Source organism: Panthera onca, chromosome A2 (assembly GCF_046562875.1).
Source record: "Panthera onca isolate mPanOnc1 chromosome A2, mPanOnc1 haplotype 2, whole genome shotgun sequence".
Taxonomy (NCBI): Eukaryota; Metazoa; Chordata; class Mammalia; order Carnivora; family Felidae; genus Panthera; species Panthera onca.
Window position 1 is genome coordinate 98,039,405 of NC_138340.1, and position 24,377 is coordinate 98,063,781.

Below are 24,377 nucleotides of genomic sequence, written 5' to 3' on the forward strand. Positions count from 1 at the left end.
GTTTGTTTCTATTCTCAGTATCATAAAATATGAATTTCATTTCCTTTGAGGATTCAGCTAGGTGTTAGGCTGTTTTCAACTGTTCACTATGCTGTTTCTGTATTCATAAAATAAATAAGATGTTTACATTCTTATTTCAGTTTTGGTCACAATTCAATATGGGAAATAAATAGCATATTGACTTTTTGCATGGACATATACCACTGTGTCCATGGTGTCCATGGCTTTCTTTTAAAAGTAACTTGGTAGGGGTGCCTGGGCAGCTCAGTCGGTTAAGCATTGGACTTTGCCTGAGGTCATAATCTTGCAGTTCGAAGATTTGAGCCCCGCATTGGGCTCTGTGCTGACAGCTCAGAGCCTGGAGCCTGCTTAGAATTCTGTGTCTCCCTCTCTCTCTGCCCCTCCCCTGCTCACACTCTCTCTCTCTCTCTCTCTCTGAACAATAAACATTAAAAAAAAAAATAACTTGGTAAGGGAGTAAACACTTGGTTTGTAGGGCAGAGCATTATTAATGTAGAATTTAACAGTGTTTTGTTCTATTAAACGAAAATCAAGAGCAGGATTAAGACACAAGATTTTCTGGACTAACTGCTTTATTTTAACTTATACAAATACATTTTTAGAAAGCTATAGTCTTATAATTTCAGTTTGGAAGTATTTTCTTCTAACAATACCAAGAAAGCCCAGAAAGTATGTGATCCATCCACACATTTAGAATCTAATCAAACACACTAGTTGAGTGAAGAAATTTGTAATGGCTTAATCAAGAAACAAAGATCAGCAACACTTCCAAATACAATTACAGTGCTGGGTACTGTCCTAGGACATGAATAAGAGTATTGGTTTCTCTAGATCTGCCCAGTGATTAGCGTAAATATTTGTTTATTATTCATCCAATTCCAAAATTAATGGTATAGAAACATGTAAGGCATTATGATATATTTTCAAACTTTATGTTAAAATAATGCTAATTGATAAAAGTCTATGCTGGACATCAGGATTATGGCTAAGAACCTATGGAAAATGTAAGAACAACTTCAGTGCAAATTTTTTATTTTTTCTAAAAGTAGATAATCAATCACAGGTGCAGTTCAAATACTAGGTTTTTTTTTTTATTTTTTTTAAATGTTTATTTATTTTTGAGACAGAGACAGAGCATGAAGGGGGCGGGTCAGAGAGATAGGGAGACACAGAATCTGAAGCAGGCTCCAGGCTCTGAGCTGTCAGCAGAGAGCATGACGTGGGACTCCAACTCACAGACCGTGAGATCATGACCTGAGCCAAAGTCGGAAGCTCAACCGACTGAGCCACCCAGGCGCCCCTAGGGTTTTTTTTTTTTTAAGTGCAGTTTATTATAACTTGGATTTTATACCAAATGGGTCTGTAATGGACCTCCTCATGGTCTAGTTCTGTTATGAGAACTAGACTGGAAATGGAAATAAAGTCAGAGAAATTTCCTGCTTAATTGTAAACAAACTTTATTTACTTTAATAATTAATTCACCAAGACTAATGCCATGGAATAGAGAAGCTACCGACACACCTTTGTTATTCTTCGTTTCCTTTCTCCATATTTTACAATAAGAGTGTTTGGGACAACTATTTCCTCCAACAGTTGTGTGCAAAGAGCTATGCTATCATATGGCTTGAGAAATTCGCTTAGCATTTCTAAGGTAAAAGAATAGTGAATATGAATTCCAGTAAAATGTTTTCAATTTGAATTTCAATTTGACACTTTGCTAACTTCTTTCAGTGAAGGATTACGTTGCTTCTCCCTTTTTGTTTCTGTCTTGAAATATAAAGTTATTCTGAGGCAGAGTAGACAACACGTCAATCCCATGGATGCCAGAGTTCAGGTGCACCCTGTGGGTGGAGGATTGGCAGATAGAGTACCACCACCAGAATCCTTCTGCCAGAGGGGCTAATCTGCTGAAAGTAAAATGGGCTTCTGTAGAAATAGATAAAGACCTCACATTTGTTTTTAACATGCATTTTATACCATTATAAAACTGAAAACTGAGAAGAATGATTGGAATAGCTATTGTTTCAAGCTTAGAAGCAGTGACAGTAATGAAAACATCTTACCAATGTAGAGTCCAATAAAACTCTTGGTTTACTGTGTTTTGTGTGGGCAACCGTAAAGGAAAAAAAGGGAAAAAAGAGAAGATGCATCACTTCGGCCTAATCACACTGTGTAAATCTATTATTCTTTATTTGTAGAACTAAGGTATTAATAGGAATCCCAAGAAGTTCTATGGTTTATTACTTGTAGCAAATAAAAGTAAGTAGCCAAACCTACCATGAGCCTACTTTTAGGCTGAAAAGCCAAGATAGTGGATGTATTATAGAATGAGAAATGGATCAAAATAATGGTATAAATTTTCAATGGCATGCTCAAGCCATGAATGTAGGTAGAAAGCAATGCTGAATCATTATCACTTTATCTAGGAAGCAATGACACCTTCTAGATAGAAAATTTATTGATTTAAGCTTAATTTTATAGTTAGTATCATAAAATCAGACTGATAATAGAGATCTCTGATGTATTCTGAACGTAAGCCTGAAGACTCTCACTATTTTACAGAAATAATATTTCACCTCTACAGTGGAGTGTGTGTGAAATATCAAAAGACTGAAATACTTATTGTAAGATAGAGGCGTCTGGGTGGCTCATTGGCTCAGGTCCTGATTTTAGGGTTCTGGGTTTGAGCCCATGACCTGCTCTGTGCTGACAGCGTTGGGCCTGCTTGGAGCCTCTGTCTCCCTCTCTCTCTCTGCCCCTCCCCTGCTTGTGCACCTCTCTTTCTCTCTCAAAAATAAATAAACATTAAAAAAAAATAAAGAAAAAATACAGTACATGGTTATTTTAAATGGTGGACCTTTAAGATAACTGAATACCAACATTTACATCTGAAGGGGACAAAGCACCCTGATATTTGCAAATGTGAAATAAGCAGTTATAAACTTTTGGTAGAAAAGTTGCTTCATTATTTCATTACTATCAATACTTTCTTTCTTTCTTTCTTTTTTTTTTTTAAGTGTATTTATTTTGAGAGAGAACTTAGATGAGAGTGAGAGCACAAGGGGTCAGATGGTGGTGATGGCCGGGAGGGCCAGAGAGAGGAGAGACAGAATTCCACGCAGGCTCCTCATGCTGTCAGCACAAAGCCCGAGGTAGGGCTCAAATTCACAAACCTTGAGATCTTGACCTGCACTGAAATCAGGGTCAGACGCTTAACCTACTGAGCCACCCAGGCACCTCTGAACACATTTTTCTTATTAGTATTGGTAAAGAAACAGTAGTAAAAGTAAAATATCCTTTTATGCTAAAGTTATGTGTAAACTTACCTATACAAATTGCTCTTCCATTACTTTGCCTATTCCATAAAGAAACTGTAGACACCTTAACTTTGCTCTATTCTTTTCTCTCTGTGACCCTCTGTTAACATACAAATTAGCCCGGGGCCTTCCTGCTTTAAGGAGTGATAGGCAGTCTTCCGGTTTAGCTTAATTTAACCTAGTCTTAACATTTGATTCAGGCTTGATTTAGGCTTAATTTTATAACTGCACCCGATGTTTCACTTACACACATGAATAATTTAATATTTGACCAGTTACTCAGAGTACCAATTATGAAAACTTAAAGAATACATTGAGCAAACCCCTGAAGCAACATAAAATACATTTTATACTTAAAAATTTTTTAAATTAATTAATTTAAATTAAATTAATTTTTTTAATTAAAAAAATTTTTAAGTAGGTTCTATGCCCAAGATGGGGCTTGAACTCATAACCCTGAGATCAAGAGCTGCGTGCTCTATTGACTGAGCCATCCAGGCATCCCACCTTTTGTACTTTTATTGACAAATCTTATGGTCCATTTTTACTAGTCATGGGTTACTCGTTACAAAGGAAATAAGAATAATAGCTCACAATATTCTCCAGGATTTATGAAAGAAATTATATGTGAAAATCACTCCCCCTCCAAAGTGTACTTTGTATATCTCACATATCAATACTAAATATCATCTTTTACACCCTAATACTCCTCCAGCCCCTTTCCAATTGGAACATGCAAAATTTATGACCTTGAATCCTCAATACACTAATGATCTATTGATCATTATAACCCTTATAAAGTCAGTATATCTTTTCTAATTTATAGAAATACAAATGTTGTCCAGGATAGCGCTGTCTGAAAGACATTTCTGTGATGGAAATGTTCTGTATCTACACCATGTAACATGGTAGCCACTAACCACTTATAGCTACTGAGTCCTTCAAATGTGACTAGTGGGACCAAGAAACTGAATTTTTAATTGTATTTAATTTTAGTTAATTTAAATAGCCACATTTAAATGAGCTAGTAGACCCTTGAAACATTCAGAAATGTGTTAGAAATGTAAAATAGATTATGGGCAATCCAGAAATCTTAAAATTATCAGCATGATGTTTTAAAAACTGTCATTCATTCCTTCAGTATTATGAATTTTTCCAGAAGGTTCACATAAAAAAAAAAAAAGAAAGAAAGAAAGAAAAGAAAAGAAACCCAAAGCAACCAAATTCTTTAGGCTGCTTTTCTGTATGAATCATCTTTTTGCAAAGAGGTGTAAGACTGATTTTATTGCCAACTCTGCCCCCTCTTCTACAGACAGAACTCAGTGATTAGGTTCTTGCATTTATTTAGGTTATTCTCCTAAAAAACATGGTTTCCATACTGCAAATAAGTGACAGGAACTTTTCCACTAAATTATCCCAGACAGCACAAATGTTCTTTCCAAAAGTGGAGACTAGAACCACAGCCCCCTCACGTTGCCTGCTACATCTGTTTATGCTTATAGAAGTGACATCCACTTGTAGACAGAGAGTGCCAATTTCTTGGGAAAGCACCCAGAATTTGGTGAAACTTGAAAAAATTTCACTGTTCAAAATGAAAGATACATAGAATTGAGTAGCTACAAAGGCCTTTTGAAATTAAGCAAGAGATTTTGCTCCCAGAGTAGAGATTCTGTATACAGACTTGCTGGAGTTCATATCGGACTTTAATTATTTACTAGTTGATAAAGCTGTGGGTAAGTTATAAAACCTAAACCTCAGTTTTCCCATCCGGAAAATGCAGACAATAACAGCTCTGTTGGGAAAACTGGTGTAAGACTTTGAAATGGGCGAATATCACTGGGTGTCCTTTCAATGGAAGGCTGGATGTTATCTACGGGACTTTGAGTTTTTGTTTCTACACCTTTGGTCTGCACCTTTGGCCTTTGACAAAGCCATTTTACTATTCTGTAGGCTGTAGAAACTTATGGTAATGTAAATGTTCTTATCTATAGGAATGCAAAATTATTTTGTTTAGAGATACAATTGATTACTGCCCTGTAGAACAGATAATTCAAAACATTAAATTTTTGTGCCTTATATAATATTAACCAGTCTTCTCTCTTTGCTGTTTGTCCCTAAAGGTCTCTTTTCCACATCCTTGTTTGAATGGGTTGCAATATCTTGCGATTCCCTCCCTAATTAATGTGCCAAATGGCATTTTGGACACACTTTCATTTTATATTTCTATGAGAGTTATGGTTTACCCTCTTGAAAAATTGTCCTTTAGTCGTTTTTACTCTATGGAGGTTTTGGAGGATTGGCTTAAAGATCTACATTGACAGACATGATCAGTTTCATAAACATTGCCACAAAAAAGTCACTTGGGGTATCTTTTTAGGGAGGAGGTAGGAGTGGGCACTGAGCATTTATAAAAGAGGAGGGTGGGGGGCTGAGCAAGTCAGAAGACCTCCTAATCCTTTTCCTTTTAACAATGGAGACTTGAGGTCAAGGTGGGTGTTAGGCCAGGCAAGGCGGCCTAGGTGAGGGCCAAACCGGCCTGGAGAGTAGCCTGGGGTTTTAGATGCCCTGGGGTCATGAAGTTAACTGCATACTTTGTGCAGGCCCAGTAGCAAGCGGACCTAGAGCCCAGTTTCTGCCGAACCAACCCCCGTAGCAGAAAGGCGGACGGGCCCCAGAAGGGCAGGCCTTGCCCTAGGCCGGGGAGGCCCCTAGCCCACGGCCGAGGGGGTGGGGCGGCCTCGCCTCGGGCCGGTGCTTTTCGCCCTCGGTTGGCCGCCAGAGGCTCCCTCTCGCTCCCTCTCCTGGGATTTTGCTGCCGGGCTCCCTCTCTCTGCGGCCCTAGAGTTAATCCCATCAGCCGAGGTGAGGCACCTGTTACCCTGGGCCTTCCTCACCCCTGCGGCCTCTCTCCCACTACACCCTGGCTCCCGGGCGGCCCAAACGGCCCGCAGCGGGTGACCGCACGTGGGCCAAGCCCCTTCCGCGCCCCGAGCCCCCTCCCCGGGCCGGCCCGAGTGGGCGAGCGTGTCGCGGCCCGGGCCGCCGCCCGCCCGCAATGGCGTTGGGGAGCGCAGCGCGCCTCCCGGGGCCGCCCGCCGCGGGCAGGGCGCGCGTGGGGGCCGCGGCGCGAGTGGAAGCGGCCGCCGCAGCCGCCCTCCGCGCTGCGCCGTGAGCGGCGGGTGGAGGGGCGCCGTGCGGGCCGGCGCGGATAGAGCCGCGGCCACAGTGGGGCGGGGGGCGCCTCTGAGGAGGGGGTGGGAGCCGCGGCCGTCCGACCCTCCCCGCCGGCGGCGGCTCCCGCTCGGGTAAGGGGGAGGCTGTGCGCGGGGCGAGGAGTTGGGGAGGGTGGAGATGAAGAGGAAAAAAATCGGGATGTACAAAGGCTGAGTTGCAGGCTGGGGGTGGGGGTGGGTTGTGGTTGGGGAGCGATAGGTTGAGGATCGGAGGCATTATCAGTGGGATCTATTGTTTCCTGGCACATTGGGAGGAAAAACAAAGGGATTTATTATCATTACCCTGTAATTTTTTTTTTCTTTTTCTTTTTTTAATGTGGCCAAGGAGCTCGGCTCTCTCGGTGCCACACTGGGATCCGCCTGGCAGCCGCCGGGAGCCGCAGCCAATGTGTTAGGACTTCAGGTGCTTTTTGGCACAAAGCTAGACTGCGACCTCCTACCATAGCGCTTGGCGTCACCTGCTCTCCCGGCCCTGCCCCGGGGCCGAGGGATTGCGTCCCGAACCAGGCTTGGGAACCGGCTGCCTCTCAAGTTGGTGTTATTTATGTTTGTCTTTTGTGAGGGCAGGTTTTGAGTCCCCCGGCGGCCTCATCTCCCCCGCCCCCGCCCCCTCGGGTTCGAATTGGCCGGGGAGGGAGTGGGGTGTATGTGTAGGGGGGGGGAGGGTGTGTAAGGCTTAAACAAATGTCAGGGTACAAGGAGATTGTCGATGCTTTACCAAAAAACAGGCACCACACTCTCAAGCCTTTCTTGTTTGTCTGCATGGGCCATGCATGCGTGCTGGGCCAGGAGCCGAGTTTGGAGGCGGTTTCAGTGAAAGTGTGTGCTTCCTCAGCTGATTGTGCGTGAGGGTGATATGGCTCGGCCTAATATTAAAAGACAAAACAAAGCAAAACAAAATGAAAAATCTTTAGCACGACATTGTCTGCGCCTCAGCAGCTCTTGAAGTATTTGATTACTGGCATATTGATATAAAATCCAGCTGTGGGCTAGTGGAGACCAGCAAGCATGCATTGCGTTGCATTTTGAGCTTGTAGGAAGTTAGAGGCAAGTAGGAATAAACAAATCAGGGTTATGAGAAGAGGTTTCATGTTATGTTTGCTTTCTGATCGTCACGTTCTCCTACATTTATTCCCATGATATTCTACACCTCACTCTATAATGAATACTATCCACTCTTAGGAAACTTCCAAATATTAGATGTAACTGAACTTAGAGTGAAAGTTACTTTCATGTGAGAACTTTCTTCTGCTTGTTTTGGTCTGAAATGTACTAATGTTGTTTTGGGGATGCTGCAAATCAGAATATTGGACCAGAAAGAGTGAAATAAGCCTCTGTAGGCATATTATGGACTTTGTAAACATAGAATCCAAACTTTGAATTGTGCTTACCCAGAAAGAATAAATTCTACCTGATGTGGAGCATCCCAAATGAAATTCGTTTTTTTTTTTTTTTCCTGGACAGTTTGATGATATCTTAAAGATCTAGGGACTGCTGTTTTGTTTTTTTTTTTAAGACCATTCACAAAAGCAACCAAAACTTAGTCTAAAGTAGTGTGCTTATGTGTAACTCGTGTGTGTATTAGTGTGTGATTTCGGTAGGGACCTCCAAATTGTGTTTGAAACATTTTTGTTACCAAGGACCAATCAGAGTTATAACTTTTAAATTCTTGGCTTTTAAATGACCATTTCAATAAGTAATTTTTTTTTCTGTTTGATATATGACTGAGTCACTTTGAAAAGTGTATTCTTGGTTGACTAAACGTAAATTTTCAAATAAGTAAATGAATGCAGAAATTCATTCTTTTCTATTACAGATGAACCTCTAGTCTTGCTTTGAAAAAGCCATTTTGTGTAACTGTTGACTGAATAATTTCCTAATACACCTGTTGGGAGGATCACTGATACAGTATGCCATTTGAGAGGTACTTTTTCTTGACCAAATACTCTCTTGGTGATTAGAGAAGAGAGGTGTTTTGTTTTTTTGTTTGTGTTTTCCTGGTCATTATGAACATTGGCTTTTCACCCCTGAAGTAAAAATGTTGAAAACCGAGTCTTCAGGTGAACGAACCACTCTCAGAAGTGCCTCTCCTCACAGGAATGCATATAGAACTGAGTTCCAGGCACTGAAAAGTACCTTTGACAAACCCAAGTCAGATGGGGAACAAAAAACAAAAGAAGGTGAGGGCTCCCAGCAGAGCAGGGGGAGGAAATATGGCTCCAATGTCAACAGAATTAAAAATCTATTTATGCAGATGGGTATGGAACCCAGTGAAAATGCTGCGGTCATTGCCAAAACAAGGGGGAAAGGTGGACCTTCATCTCCACAGAGAAGAATGAGGCCCAAAGAATTCCTGGAAAAAACAGATGGCTCAGTTGTTAAGTTGGAGTCCTCTGTTTCAGAACGAATTAGTAGATTTGACACAATGTACGATGGCCCTTCATATTCTAAGTTCACAGAAACTCGGAAGATGTTTGAGAGAAGTGTGCATGAGTCAGGACAAAACAGCCGCTATTCCCCAAAGAAAGAGAAAGCTGGAGGGAATGAACCTCAGGACGAATGGGGTGGCTCCAAGTCCAACAGAGGCAGTACTGATTCCTTGGACAGCCTTAGCTCCCGGACGGAGGCTGTTTCCCCAACTGTGAGTCAACTGAGTGCAGTATTTGAGAACACTGATTCCCCCAGTGCCATGGTTTCTGAGAAGCCTGAAAACGAATACTCAGTGACTGGGCATTATCCCCTGAATCTACCATCTGTTACTGTTACAAATCTTGACACCTTTGGTCACCTTAAGGATTCAGATTCTTGGTCTCCTCCAAGCAAACACGGTGATGATGCAGAGGATGCTCAGAAGAGTAATACAAGTCCGGTACCAGAAGTGGCTTCGAAAAGTACCTCTCTAGCTTCAGTGCTTGGTGAAGAAACACAGCAGAGCAAGGAAGCCGAGGACTCCACATCTAACCAAGAGACTCCTGACAGAATTGACAGAGATCTTCCTGAGGAACCTTGTGCTGCAAATAAGGCGATGCCAGAGTCTGAAATCCTTTCACCACAAAATGTACCTTTAGAAGATGCCGAAGCTAATTTAGTTGGGAGTGAGGCAGCAATGCATCAGAAGAAAGAACTTGCAGGTGGTGATTTTACCTCTGCTGATGCTCCTGGATCCAGTTGTGGAAAGGAAGTACCCGAAGATTCAAATAATTTTGAGAGTTCCCATGTTTACATGCACAGTGACTATAATGTGTATAGGGTAAGATCCAGGTATAATTCAGACTGGGGAGAGACAGGCACTGAACAGGATGAGCAGGAAGATAGTGATGAAAACAATTACTATCAACCAGATATGGAATACTCGGAAATTGTTGGATTGCCAGAAGAAGAAGACATCCCAGCAAATAGGAAAATTAAATTTAGTAGTGCTCCAATTAAGGTAAGTATGTTTTCTCAGTTTGGTTTTGAAGTTTTTCCTAAGTTTGTTTGTGTTTGGTTTTGTCTTTTTTTTTTTTTTTTTTCTTCTAATATTTGGGCCTAAATGTTTGCAGCAAAGATTTGACAGCTCTAAGGATTTTGAGGTTGTTGAGATACCCGTGTTGTCAGGTGATTTTAAAAGTTTGGGAGAGATCCACATATTTCCTTAATATGCTTTATGGTTGCATAAACCAGTATTGGCTAAGAGTAAAGTTGAAGAAGTTTGGGGATTGTGAGATACATTCCAATGGACTGGAGTATGAATGACACATACACTGAAAACCAGGAGGGTTAGTTTGAAACAGAATTACCTCTTTAACTGATTTTACCTAAAATTAGCCAGAAGTAAGAAAATTTCCTGAATCCGAACACTCTAGGATATGAGGTATAATGTACAATGGGAGAGTTATGGTGACCTTGAAATAATAGTCTTATTTACTTGCTTAAAACATCTGAGTTATCTCTTACTTGAGTGTAAGTGGATTGTGAGGGATGTTCAAACTTATCTCTTTTTTTTGTACTGCTACTTGGTAGTGAAAGTTTGATTCATGGAAATATATTAGCGGACTTAAATGCTTTAATTGGAAAGCTATGACTGTAAGTAGCTTTGAGTTCAGGATTTGTGATGTAGCACTGAAATGAAATTTTATGAAAGGAAATTAAATTGATTTGTCATTCCGGGATATATTTTTACCTCTTAAAAACTGAATAAATGCCAGTTGAATTCAGATTCTCTATTCTAATGACTTCACTTAGTTAACATTCGGTATAGAAGAAATAGCACAATGTACATCAGTAGCGGGTAGTGAAACATTATTAGCTGATAACGGCAATAGGGGCAGGAGGTAGTGGGTTGAATATCACAGTCTCCTTGGAGTGGTTTTTCAAAGTGTACTTGCGCACCAGCTCTGTCCTAAGATTGTGGCATGCCCTCCTAGGGGAATCTGGAAGGTTGTGGTGGTAGAATGTGTAGTCTGAAACCACTTCCTAGGGACTTCTAGCTTATCCAATATGTATGTGTCATAGATTTGGAATTTGATACGGTATCTTTTAAAAGAATCTAAAATCACTGTCTGTTGTTATTTCCACCTTATGAAACTTCCATATAAGGCTGTAAGATCTGTAGATTTACAGAGCAAAGAGAAATTTGACTTTGTCTTAATTATGAAATACTATTTTGAAATAAAGTGATAACCTGTGAAATTATTTATGGATGTTAGCAGGCAAACTTTCATCTCATTAGTGTAAGACAAAAGCTCTGGGTCAGAATGGGCCATGTCAAATTAAACTATGTTTAAAATAACTGTAGATGTGTTATAAAATAACTAATATAGTGTGGTTTCAGAGTAAGCCAAGTTTCTTTGCTGTGCTTTTCCACTTTCCTTTGTGAGCCTTTCCCCTACTCCCTGCCCCCCCACCCCCCCAATTCTAGGCTCTCTCTTTAGAGGTGTCTTTCCCTCGGGCCTAACCAGAGAGCTCCAAAATTTCACCATGCGTGTTTCCTTCCCAAGTGTTCTCCTTTGAACATCATCTTTTTACCCCTTAGGAAGAAAGCAATAAGATTAAATTGTTTCACATTGAGCAAGGCAGGAATAACTGAAATGAACTCTTCAAGGAGTTTGTTAAAACCAGTGACTAACTCCCTAATGGGGATAGCAGCTTATGAAAATTTATCAAGTCCAGCACTACCTACTCAACCAAAAGAGGCACCAGCCTTGTATTTGGGTCCTGTGCTGCCCCAAACGTAACTGCACAGTAATAGATGTAATGAATTTTAAAGGATTTCTCTTTGAAATATGGCTGTTTATATGTGAACAAATCAGGTTTGGGGTATGATATTCTGAAATTCAAGTGATTTTTTCCCCCCTACTATTGCTTATAAAAAAAGCATTTTGCCTCTTAACTGTCATGTAATAAAGAAACTATGTATTTCATGCAACAAAGAATGAAATAGATTACATGCATAAAAGTTTAGCACATTTTATCAAGAACATAGATCAAGATTAAGGTTTGTGAAGCAAAAATAATGCACTGCATTTTAGTGGGCAGTTAACAGTACTAGTTGGAGTGGATTAAGTTTGCAAACAAAAGATTCATTCTTAGCCCTTTGTAATGAATAAGACAATTGCTCTTTGTTGTTGTTCTGATTGTTTAGCATGTGAGTGGATTCACTTGGGAATTTTGAGAGCTACTTTTCTACTGGTGGTGGTGATGGTAGAGTTTAGATTATTCTCCAATTAAGATTTTTGCCTCAGAGGGTGGTAATAATTAAATTCAATAAGTATTTATTGAAGGCTTGTCATGTGTCTGTTTTCATGCTGTTAGCTGCAGAAGACACACAAATCTGTAATGTTACCTCTTTCTTATGTGAGCTGGTGGAGTCAATTCTTAAACTTGATATTTAAAACCCACATAACAGTCTGAAAACCTGTGCTGAAATGTCTAATGTCCTATGAGGACTTTAACTGTCCTTGGCTGTGCTAAATGCATGGACTGAACAGGATTTGATAGACCATTTGGAAGGGAGAAAATGCTGAGCCATTCCCTATGTATGTTTCCTTATTCTTTTTATAAAGATTCACTTATGGGATGGTAGATTATGATTTCCAACTTAAATCTTTTTCCTTTGAAATTTAAACATACTTCCTCTTTTAGCAACAATAAGTGGACATATTCCTTATAAAAATGATCTTTAGAACTTTTACATTCTTTTCCTGATAGTCTCATCTTAAGTCTTCACCAGGGTAGAATTTCTCAACACTTTCAGACTCTTGTTTTACGTCTTGTTTATGATCTTTGTATGTGTGATCATGTCCTCAGTTTTTATTTCAATTCTTCTATAGATGCCTTGAGTCTGTATTTTCCTAAGATACCTTAAATCTGGACCTAGAAAAACATCAGAGTAATAGCTGATCTTCCCTGTGTAGCATATTACTTATAAATAATTGTTGGTAAAATTTAGAAATGCATTGTTTCTTAATGGATTGGTTGATGTGTTTCATAGTGTTGTCAAAAATGGGATTAATAATGGAAAATATAAAATCCAAGTTTGAGATATGGAATGAGAGTGTTATGAACCATGCTAATTTGAGATGTGGAATTATGCCTTCATTCTCAGGAATTTCTCAAAACCAAGAGATCCAATTCATTGAATTTGCTTTAAATGAATCCAGGATAGAAAAGGTGACATTTTTCATTGTCCCCCCCCCCCCCCCCCATTATTTCAGAACATTTACTGAGCCCTTACTATGTGTCAGGAACAATGCAATATACAATAAAATGTAATAAATGCATAAAATGACCGGAGCTGATCAGGTCAGCGAGTGCTGGTAGATGGAAATGTATAGCCCATTAAGGACGCTTCTCAGGCTATTCTGCTCAACTGTTCTTCGATATTCTTTCTTAGGTCACTGCAACCTTCTTAAGGAAGTCCTAACCCTTTCTCTGTTTCCGGTAGCCTTTTGTCCTTTGGATAGGTGTTCTTGAAACACAGCAGAGATGAAAAAGGTTATTTTCCTAGTTTCCAGCAAGAGGGAGATTATAGGGTTAATGATAGGGTAAGATATATTGTGCTGTACTTTTCTGAGTGTTTTCTCAAACTGGAGCTTTACAGAGCTGAGATTCAAAGGAGAATCACCAAGGGCAGTATTGCTTCTCTAAACCTTACATGATACTTGTTGAAAGTGGGTCTCAGCATTCTCTGTCTCTTCTGGAACTCTGAGTTGGTACACAGGGCATATATGAGACTTTATATTCAGGATACTGTTCAGAATGTAGTGCTGAGATCCAAATTTCTGTCTTTTTCTTTCTTCAGATAGTCTCCCTCGGTGCTCTTAAACTTTAATATGCTTATAAATCACCTGGGGATCTTTTAAAATGCAGATTTCCAATTCAGTAGGTATTTTGTGGGAAATTATCTGGATGCAATGGTTAGCCTCCAAGTACACTACCAGCGTTCCTACAGGTTGTGGAATAGATAGGCTCAGCAACCAAATTAAATGTTTGAATCACACTGTTTCAAACACACAGCCAGTAGCAAGAGGAAAGCCATGGGGTAAGTTAGCACACTTAAGGTGCAAAGGTTGAAAGGACCACACTATGGGAGGCCTGGGTACACAATATTCACGTGTCCTGACTCTCTTTCACATCACTCTTCCCATTGAGGGTGTGGTTATGAGGGTCAGAGTTGATTTTTGAGTAAGGGCTCTACGTACTCGAATACTCTGGGCTCTTGATAATTCTTGCTCTATAGAAGAGAGTAGGTACAAGTACACTTACATACAACTGTAGTTTTGCCAGTTTCCCTGGTTTTATTTGTGTTTCTTGGGTAAAGCACCTGTGGGTCTGGAATAAGACCAGGATGGGCATCCTCGGTGGGTGGCTGATATGGAGATGATACAGCTGCCAGTCCAGAGATAGAATGATGATGATTTAGTCTTTCCATGTCTTTCTTTCTACAAGTGAACCTCTCGTTTGTTCCATCATATTTTCTATTTGGGGATGTCTTATGGCTTACTAACTTAACTATTTTTAACACATCTTATGAATTTTGCCTTTGTTTTAGAAGTTCATAGGCTTTTATTATCTATACCTAATTGGGTCTCTTGAGTGTTGCCTTTACCTCATAAGCTATTAGCTTCCTTACCATCAGTGACTATCACTTCTTAGGAGTTTCATCCATCCCATTTATTTTCTTGACCTTTATAACAGAATTTAATATTCTTGAATAATACAGCAGATTCACAGAACATTAGGTCTCAGGTGAGACTGTGCATTCTCAAGTGGGTGCTGAGGCTGCCGGTCAACAGATCACTCTTTGGAATCTGATTGTGAAGTACAGTCTTTTGGCTTCTGAAAGGAGCCGGTCACAAAATGTTGGGGAAGCCCATTTAACACATTTGCTTTCCAGATCCATCTGCTGTGGCTGTTTGTGTAAAGTAATATCCTTTGCAGCTGAAACAGGTGTAAAGTAGTAATGTGCATGATGTTTCTGGATACCAGAGTGGATTATGATTCCTAAAAAGTTTGGGTCATTAAAATGTCACATCCTAGACTCTTGTGTGGTCTAAGTTTTTAATTATGAAAGAACAGGAGAAAGAAGTTCTTGATAGACTCAGAAATTCCATTTTCTTCTTTTTTTTTGGAAGCCCAAATTAATAAACAAGAGAGAATATAAGGATTGTCATCTTATTTAGTTTTTTTTTTTTTTTAATTTGGATAACTTGGATGTCATAATATTTAAGTTGGACTTCTTTAAAATTTTGATGTCTTGTACCTGTGGCTTATAACTAGGTAAATATATAAAACATTTTAGTGTACTCTGTAAATCCAATAATGAGTATTTACTGAATGAACCCCTTTTCTAATATTGAGTGTGTACACAAATACCTCTTTTCTATTTCACTAAATGTTGGTCATTTGGTATATAGAAAGGGATTCTTTACTACAGCAAACTATTAATAGATGTTTGCTGGCATTTCTTTTAGTAGAAAGGTTTAGTTTTTCGGTTTTTGTATCATCCATAATGTTTTGTCTTCCCATGTAAACTTACCTACAAAGGATGCTAGTTGTTGCGTTAATGGGTTTTAAAGGTAAGAGTAGCTGAATTTCGGGGAAAATAATTTTCTGTTATGTTATCCATACCTTGTTTACCTTATTAACCCAGTTACATGCCCATCAATAGTAATTTGATTTAAATCTCATCTTCACTAGATTTTTTTTTCTTCTTCACTACTCAAGGACAGAAAAAGTATTGGAATTTCTTTAGAGAAATACAGTTAGATATGGGATAAATTCTGTACGAGCAAAACAAATATTGGTATATTAAACTCTGAATATCATTTGGTTTTTGTGAGGTTATTTAATTTACTTAATATTTTTTTCATAATTTTCTGTGCCCTTCCTTTTTGGATCTGTTTCGTTTTTATTCTTTTGCTTCATTATATTCTACAGTTCTCATTTTGAATGGGAATAAATGATTCATACTTTTTCTTCCTGGTCACTTAAAAATTTTCCTCCTGGTTCTCATTTTTTTCATTTTGGCTTGTGACATAGAAACTTAAAGATGAAAAATACTTCAAGGTAATCTAGTGTAATTTTCCACTCAGTTCAGTTAGCTCTTCAATAGCACATTGCTGACAGATGATCATTCGGCCTCTGCTTTAATAATTCCACCTTTGGGGAGTTTATTATTTTTCAAGGTGAAAGGAAAGTTAGAAGAAGTGTGTGTATGTGTGTGCGTGTGTGTGTGGAGTTGTAAAACATTGTGAATGTGCTTATTTTCATTTATTTTTAATTTGCAATTGTTTTATTGAGATAAAATTCAAATAGCATAAAATTCACCATTTTACAGTGCGCAATTCACTGGTTTTCCGTATATTCACAGTGCTGTGCAACCATCACTATTATCTAATTGTAGAACATTTCCGTCACCCTAGAACAAAACCCTGTGCCTGTTAGCAGTCACTCCTAATTTCCCTTTTTCCTGTATCCTCTAGCAAACACTAATCTACTTTCTGTCTCTATGGATTTGCCTCTTTTGGACATTCATATAAATGGAATCATGGGCATGCTTTTTAAAAGGGATGGCGGGGGGGGGGACGCTCCTGGATGGCTCAATCGGTTGTGTCCGACTTCGGCTCCGGTCATGATCTCATGGTTTGTGGGTTCGAGCCGTGCATTGGGTTCTGTGCTGACAGTTTGTTTAGAGCCTGGAGCCTGCTTCAGATTCTGTGTGTCCCTCGCTCTCTGCCCCTCCCCACACACTCTTCCTCTCTCTCTCTCTCTTTCTCTGTCTCAAGAATAAATAAACATAAACAAATTAAAAAATAAAGGATGTAGGAGACACCAGGAGTTTGGCTTGCGATATGTTCAAATTTAAGATATCCTGAGGACAGCAGACTATGGGAAAGTCTAAAGGGCAGGGGCAAGAGAATTTTCTGGGTGCTGACATGGTCTAAAAATTAAGTGACAAGAGGTGGGAGCAACAGATCCTGTCTGCCCCTTATGCAATTTCATGGAGAGAGGAGAAAAAAAAAACAAAAAATAAAAAACGGAGGAGACAGCAGGATCCAGGAAGGGATGAGGGTATTTGTAGGGATGAGGAAGAATGGTGTCTGTGGCAAAGAGGATGGTTGGAGCAACTCCCTTGTGGGACACTGCGCTTCTATTCGCGTTATCTGAAATTGCTACTGATGAAGCCCAAGTGTTTGCTTCAGCATGAGGTATCTTTAAAAGCACAAATAGTACTAATGCTGATTCCATCTTTATGTTGGTTTTAGCACAAGGGACCCTTGTCCTTTTCTGATGATCTGGTCAGCTTATTTCCATCCTCCTGCTCTTACATTGTTGCTTTCATTATCCTTTTATGTTGATTGAAATTGTTCATAGACTCTTTATATTTAAAATTCTCCTCACTCTCCAATATTTTAATAAAGATTTCATATGCCATACTTGCTGTTATCTGTAATATAACCATTTAGGAGATGAGTAATTTGGGGCAGGCATTTATTTAGTTAATTGCACATTGTTTACTGAAGCATAGTATATATATTGCTATTAAATATTATTAGCTGGTAATGAAAGTAACACCAAGAGTGACTTGGTATTCTGTAAACTAGACAAATCTGCCTCTTGAGGCCTTGGTTTTCTTATTGATAATTGAGACTGTCTTACTTGTAAAAGACCCCTTCTCAGCTTTAACATCTTGTGGTTCTCTAATTATCTCTTATACATATTTGTATAATAAGTACTATTATCATAAATGTGCTATTATTTCAAAGGGAAAATTTTGGACATCTTTTGTTGGAATGTGGAAGTGAATTTATATTGCTCTTGAGAATGATATTTATGCTATAGATTATAGTAAAAACTTTAAAATGGTTAAAGTTTTAAATCCAAGGGAGTACATTTTTATAGAGTGGCTTTTTAGAGCCACTCAACTTTTGAAAGTATGGGTTGAACTATATATTAAACACCCTGCTGAAGAACCTAAGAATAAAGAAATGTTTTGTAATATGGTTGCTGACATATTAATTGCTTCACTCACTTTTGTTCTGGAAATAGCTTCATAGCACAGTTCAACATGAGTGAGATATTGATAAAAATTCCTAATTTTCCAGTCTAACTTTCTCTCATGCATCTATTCTTACAAAAAGGACAATGAAACAGGCAGAATATAAAGATCTTTTATAAAATAAAAATTTTATTTTTCAGGAGGAGGAAAGTTTTTCTCTTCACTTACATCTGTTTTCAGAGAGATTTAAGAAAAGCATTTGTAGAATTAAAACTTTCCTCCAGATATTTATGTCTCAGGAAAAGTGGTTTTAAGTGAAATGGCTCATAGACCTGTTAGTCTCCTCCCTTTTTTAAGTCAGATAATGAATTTTATTTTGTGGGAAGATGATCTTCCAAGTTAGTTTCTACACCAACTGAAATACAGTGGCTATATTGGAACACATATAGGTTGACAAGGGTCAAAAAAGATAAACAATCATGATTATGGAGCCTTCTTTCCTGGAGTGACCAGGTGAGAGGCTGCCAGAGTAACTCTGTGGAGTTTTCCCCTTGATGCTTTTGGACTGGCCTCGCCCTAAGAACCCGGGTGACTCACTGCCTTCAATCTGTCACTGTACAGCGAGGGGGACCCTTGTCCACTTCAGAGCTCTCCTCTAAAAATTACTTTCTACTTCTACTCCTCTTTCAAAGTATGTCAGGATAGAGTTGTGGGGAGGGTACATTCATGCTGGAAAATTTGTCTAATCTTGAATACAAGGATTTTAAATAGTACTGAGTCAGAGGTCCCTGTTCAGGGTTTTGAAGAGTTTTCTTTCCTGTGTAAAGGACCTCCACAGAGGAGACGGAAAAGCAGGCTTATTGGTTGGCATTTAAAATCCACTTGTGAGTCACTGCGGTATTGATGGGTTCTTTTACTAAGCACTTGTTTCAGATAAAATGGATGTGCAAAGTTGTTTTGTGGAAAGAAAAAGACATAAATTCACACTGTTCACTTTGAACCTATCTATCTGTCTATCTATCTGTATCTATCTATATTGATGTTAGAAAGTTTAAGATTGAGCACTAAACATTAAACACACAAACAAGCCTTATGAAAAATAAAAACTGGATCAGAAATGAGAGTCTATAACAGCAGAACACAAGAATGATGACAATATAGATTAAGTCTTCATTAACTTTTGATATATGTGCATAACGTTAAATTAGCATTAAAAGGGAATGCTATTTACAGTTTTTTTTCTTGGGATCTAGAATTATCTATGATTGTTTAGGATAGATTTCTGAAAATTGGCTAAAATATACTGCCTGAATTATTATTTAGAAAGGTTGTATCAGTGTATAACTAGCATTGCATTGGAATGGTTTTCTCATAATCCCCACACCAGCACTTGGTGTTATTTATATATTTTATAGTTTTCAGTTTGGTGGGTGAGAAATGTCTCCCATAATTCCCATGTATTATGTTGATTTATTGATGAGATGAAGTGTTTTCGTGTGTTTACAGGCCATTTTTGGATATGAGTTGTGAATATTGTGTTTTTGGTCAATGTGTTTTCTTGGCCCATGATTATTAGTAAGGAGTACATCAGAGTTGTTATTTGTCTTGGTAGAAAGTTAAAAGAACTCACATGCCTAGTAATAGGGGAATGGCTAAATTCATTATGATATATACATTTGGGTAATAGGACAAAGCTATTGTAAGTCATGTTTTCTAAAATTTTAAAGATAAGAAATATTACTATACCCAGTATGTTACAGGGTAAAAACACTGGTTGAATACTTAATACGCATTTTTATCACAATTTTATTTTTAATGTACGTATATTTGTACCTAGAACAAAGATTAAAAGCACATACATCGACGGGGTGCCTGGATGGCTCAGTTGGTTAAGTGTCTGACTTTGGTTCAGCTTCGAGCCCTACATCAGGCTCTCCGCTGTCAGAGCAGAGCCCGCTTCGGGTTCTCTGTCCCCCTCTTTCTCTGCCCCTTCCCTGCTTGCATGCATGTGTGCTCTCTTTTTCTCTCTTTAAAAAAATAAATAAATATCAAAAAAAAAAGCACATATGTTAAAATGTTAACTCTGGTAATTTCTGGGTGAGAGAATACAGTTGATGTTAAAAAATTATATTTTTATAGATTTACTAAATTTTCTATAATGAGCATATGTTACTTCTTTAATTATATGTAAAAAAGTAACGGAAGCACAATTGGAATGATCAGTAATAACAACTTAAGAAGTTGACAAAAAAATTGTTTAATATTGACCAAGATTCAAATAATTAACCCTTATGTCACAGAAAATTTTGGTTGAAGAGTATAAATTAATGGAATACTGAAGAAAGTGTTGGTTTAAGAAAATGGGTGGACTTTTGGCAGTTGAATTCATTAAGTGCATATACTTTTTATTCCAGGTAAAATTGATCCCACATTTGTGGGTAAGCTTGTGAATATTATGGGGGAAGATCTTCCAATGTATTTTAAATTATGATGATAACACTTGCATAGATGTTAGATATCTTCCTTCAGTTGCTGGTTGTGTGAGTGATACCCTAATGTGTAACCTCAAGTATGCTTTTAATAAAAAAAAAAACAAAACTGGGCATATATCCTGGATTTGAAGTGAAAAATATTTTGATGAGTAGTCTTACCAAAAATAATAAATATTTGTTTTTAAAAAAGAGTCTAACGGTTCTCCCACATGAAACCATGGCTTTGTTTTTAATCTGTTAAATTATTGAGCTTCAGGGGTGCCTGGGTGGCTCAGTCGGTTAAGTGTCCGACTCTTGGTTTCAGCTCAGGTCATGATCTCATGGTTTCATGGGTTTGAGCCCGTATCCAACTCCACTCTAGCAGTGTGGAGGCTGCTTGGGTTTCTCTGTCTTCCTCTCACTCTGCCATTTCCCACTAGCGCCGTCTCTGTCTCTCTCAAAATAAATAAACTTTTTAAAAAAACTAGAAAAAAAATATTATTGAGCGTCAACAGATTTTCACTCTCAGGAGTTGAGAGTGTGGAGATGTCAAGTTTAGTATCTTGACTATATGTAATCCTATGAAAACACTGGCATACTCTCAGTTAAAAACAGGAATTTGAATTCTAGGACTCCACGGTGTCCTTTTGAATATGTTTCCTGTTCCAAAACACCAGCCAATATGTCGTTTCCTGTTGTTCTTTTTAACAAAAGTTTTAGCCGTAAAGAGATTCATTTGATGTATGATTAAACTATATGGTAGTATATAGTATTTTTAGTTAGAGTCAAAGGGTCAGTTCCTCTCATGAATTGGATAGCATTTCACCTTTGAAAAGCTTTGGTAGATAATGCTGGAGCATGTAAATGATTAGAAAAATATTTTTGTCAGGTAGCAGAGTTTTCTGAAATTAGAAGTTTAAAGTCTTGCTTCTGGTCTAATTAGATCAATTGATAACTCAACTCTTACAGTTTTAAGCAATTCTGGCATTTTGTAAGCTCTGGTGAAGTCCTAATTAAATTCCCTTGCTGTATACTCTGGTGCTGCATTACCATTTTTCATTAGGTATACTTTACTTACACCTTATTACAATGTGGCTAATAAATTCTATTTGTATTTTATTGAATACTGATTTTATAGTAATAATACTTATATGATTGTATATAATTATAAGGATTATTTAAAGGAAAAAAGGCAACATTATTATGCACCCAGCTAACTTTGAGATGAAACTTGTGTTTTTCCATTGGAGATTCTGATGCTTGTGGAATTTTTATGTTGCTGGTTCCTTCTCTGAATAATGAGTTCTGTGAGTAGTATTTTTAAGGAACTAGAGAGCTCTCAGGAGATTGCCCCATCTGCAGATACAGCAATCAGAAGTTTTAGTTTTTTTTTTTTTAATTAAAACAATTTTTTTAATGTTTATGTATTTTTGAGAGAGAGAGAGAGAGAGACAGAGTGGGAGCAGGGGAGTGGCAGAGAGAGAGGGAGACACAGAATCTGAAGCAGGCTCCAGGATCTGAGCGCTCAGCACAGAGCCTAACCAACAAGGGACTCGAATTCACGAATGGTAAGATCATGACCTGAGCTGAAGTTGGACGCTTAACCGACTGAGCCCCAAGCAGGTTGTTTTATGGCTGTGTCTCTGGAACTGTCACACTGCCTGGCACACAGTAGGTACACAATTGGTGGTAGTAACCTTTGATGTCCCTCACCTACGCCCCTTCCCCTTTCCTGTTCCCTCCCCCACCTGAAGGATGATGGTGATAAAATTTGTACATGTATAATGATTGTATAATTTCTTTGTAAGTAAAATTCTTCAAGTTAGCAGTTATAAATGAAAGCCGAGCGATTCCATTATAGATGGTAATCTTTTCTGGTCCCTGTTCTGGCTTGCTGAAGCTGTTGTGCTCTTTCATTTGGGAAATCTCAATCTATTGCCCTGTAAGATAATGACAGTTTATAAGTAACCAGAAACAGTCATTAAAGTATGGTTGCATGAGATATAGCTGTGAGGGTTGAAGGGGGAGAGTATTCATTTTGCTTTAACTTTATTTCTGCTTTGAGTGATCAACCAAGCTTGTAATTAGTTGCCAGAAAATACAAAAATTGAGGCTCCATACTAAAGTTGTAAAGCTACTTAGAAATTTCAGTCATTTGCCACAACTATGGTAAATTGTATATGTGAGTATATCTGTATTCTTACATGAAAATTATTGAAAATTTAATTAAAGAAGGCAATTGAATTATTTTTTACCATTTAGTCTCTTCCCCACATTTTATTTCCTGAGCTATTTATTAAAATGTGTTTTCTTTTGTACTTTTCTGTGATTAGAGAGGAAATACTTTTTTTGGGGGGGGGGTCATTTCTGGCCCCACTCACCTTGATAACTGATTTTAGAGATGTCTTTGGTTTTAATTCCAGACCTAAGTTTTAGCTCTGTAATTATTTTGGTAGCCAGTTGTCTCATTCTCTAATCAGATTCTTTCTGAGTATGACTTAGTTTATCCAGAAAACAGCTTTCCATTTTTCTCTGTGACTTGTAAGTAATTAGTAATAAACTGCATGGGAACAAATAATCCAAGGTCTTCAAATCATATTTTTTGTCTGTATGTTTCTTCCACGAATTATATTATCTGGGAGAAGTCTGACAATTGTTATTAGGCTAAAATATGACATCCTTTGTTTACTCATGTAAATTTGCTTAGGTACAAAATGTATGTCATTTTCCCCAGACAGAAATAGCCTTTAATAATGGCACTCTAAGGAAGAGAATTGCCAGGCTGTTTTCTGCATTTTTATTAAATAAAAATACAATAACTTTTTTGGGGGTTTACATATATTCCTGGTGACATAAAAAAGTGTTCTTTAAAAAAAAGAATTACATTTTGGGTGGTAGTGGTGTTGGTAAGAATATGTGACAGTATATTATGTTCATGTTGTTTGAATGAATTGAGCCAGTATGTGAAATACTGTTATGTACTGTATGTTATTACTGCTAACGATATTTTCATTTTGAGATTAATATGATTATAACATTTCACAATTACTGTCTGGGCATTAGTCAAGGTTGATAGATCACTTATTATTCAGGTGTTTATAAATAACTGGTTATGCTGCAGCTATTTAGAGAAGTGTTGTCTTCTAATTGATTGATAAGTCAACAGACATTACTGAATATACTTAATATGTGTTGAACATTGAGCTCTGATGTGTGGATATTAAGATAAATAAGACAAGCCCTTGCTTATCAAGAAATTTCTAGTCTTGTGAAGGAGATGGAGAATAAAACATTTATAGGATAGTTCCATAAGTATTGTGACATAGTTATATTCAAGAAGTGACTGTATGTGTTTTATTCTCCAAACTGGGACACTTTTCACAATAAAAAAGAGGTGAATAATAATAATACATATTTGAGAAAGTAGATGATCTGAGTGTGTGTACATCTTTATTTATTTTTATTTTATATTTTATTTATTTATTTTTAAGTAATCTCTACACCCAACATGGGGCTCAAACCCACGACCCCGAGAACAAGAGTTGCACACTACACTGACTGAGCTCGCCAGGCACCTCTATTCATTTTTTAAATAAGAGCATAGGCAAGTTGCTTAGTCTTCTTTATATCCTACAGTGTCTAAGGTGACTATATGATTTATTGTCAAACTGGGACACTTTCTGATAGTGAAAGGACTATTCTTAACACGTAGGCAGCAACAACAGGCATAACCTAGGACTGACCCAGCGTGGCCAGTTCACGTGGTCACGTGCATATTAACAGGGCGCAGAGGTGTCCCCCTTCATTAGGAGGAGGGGAATCATCAGGAAGGGCTTCTTAGAGGAAATGGTAC

General features: G+C 38.1%; 1 protein-coding gene across 17 annotated transcripts in view; it reads left to right on the top strand.

Annotated features, from left to right (window-relative positions):
• The first annotated feature begins 6,086 nt into the window (after positions 1 to 6,086).
• Positions 6,087 to 24,377, top strand: part of PPP1R9A (protein phosphatase 1 regulatory subunit 9A) — a 328,575-nt gene continuing 310,284 nt past the window's right edge. For 14 of the 17 annotated variants that reach the window (XR_014137296.1, XR_014137295.1, XM_060632498.3 and 11 more), the window contains exons 1-3: positions 6,534 to 6,643; positions 6,897 to 7,102; positions 8,388 to 10,001. Coding sequence is in view for 15 of the 17 variants with exons in the window: in XM_060632498.3 (XP_060488481.3) it covers positions 8,610 to 10,001 (1,392 nt within the window). In the remaining 2 variants the exon portion in view is untranslated. Of the gene's footprint in view, positions 6,201 to 6,530; positions 6,644 to 6,742; positions 7,103 to 8,387; positions 10,002 to 24,377 lie in introns of those variants that run through there. The other 3 variants (XM_060632500.3, XM_060632499.3, XM_078442294.2) reach the window with 3 other exon arrangements.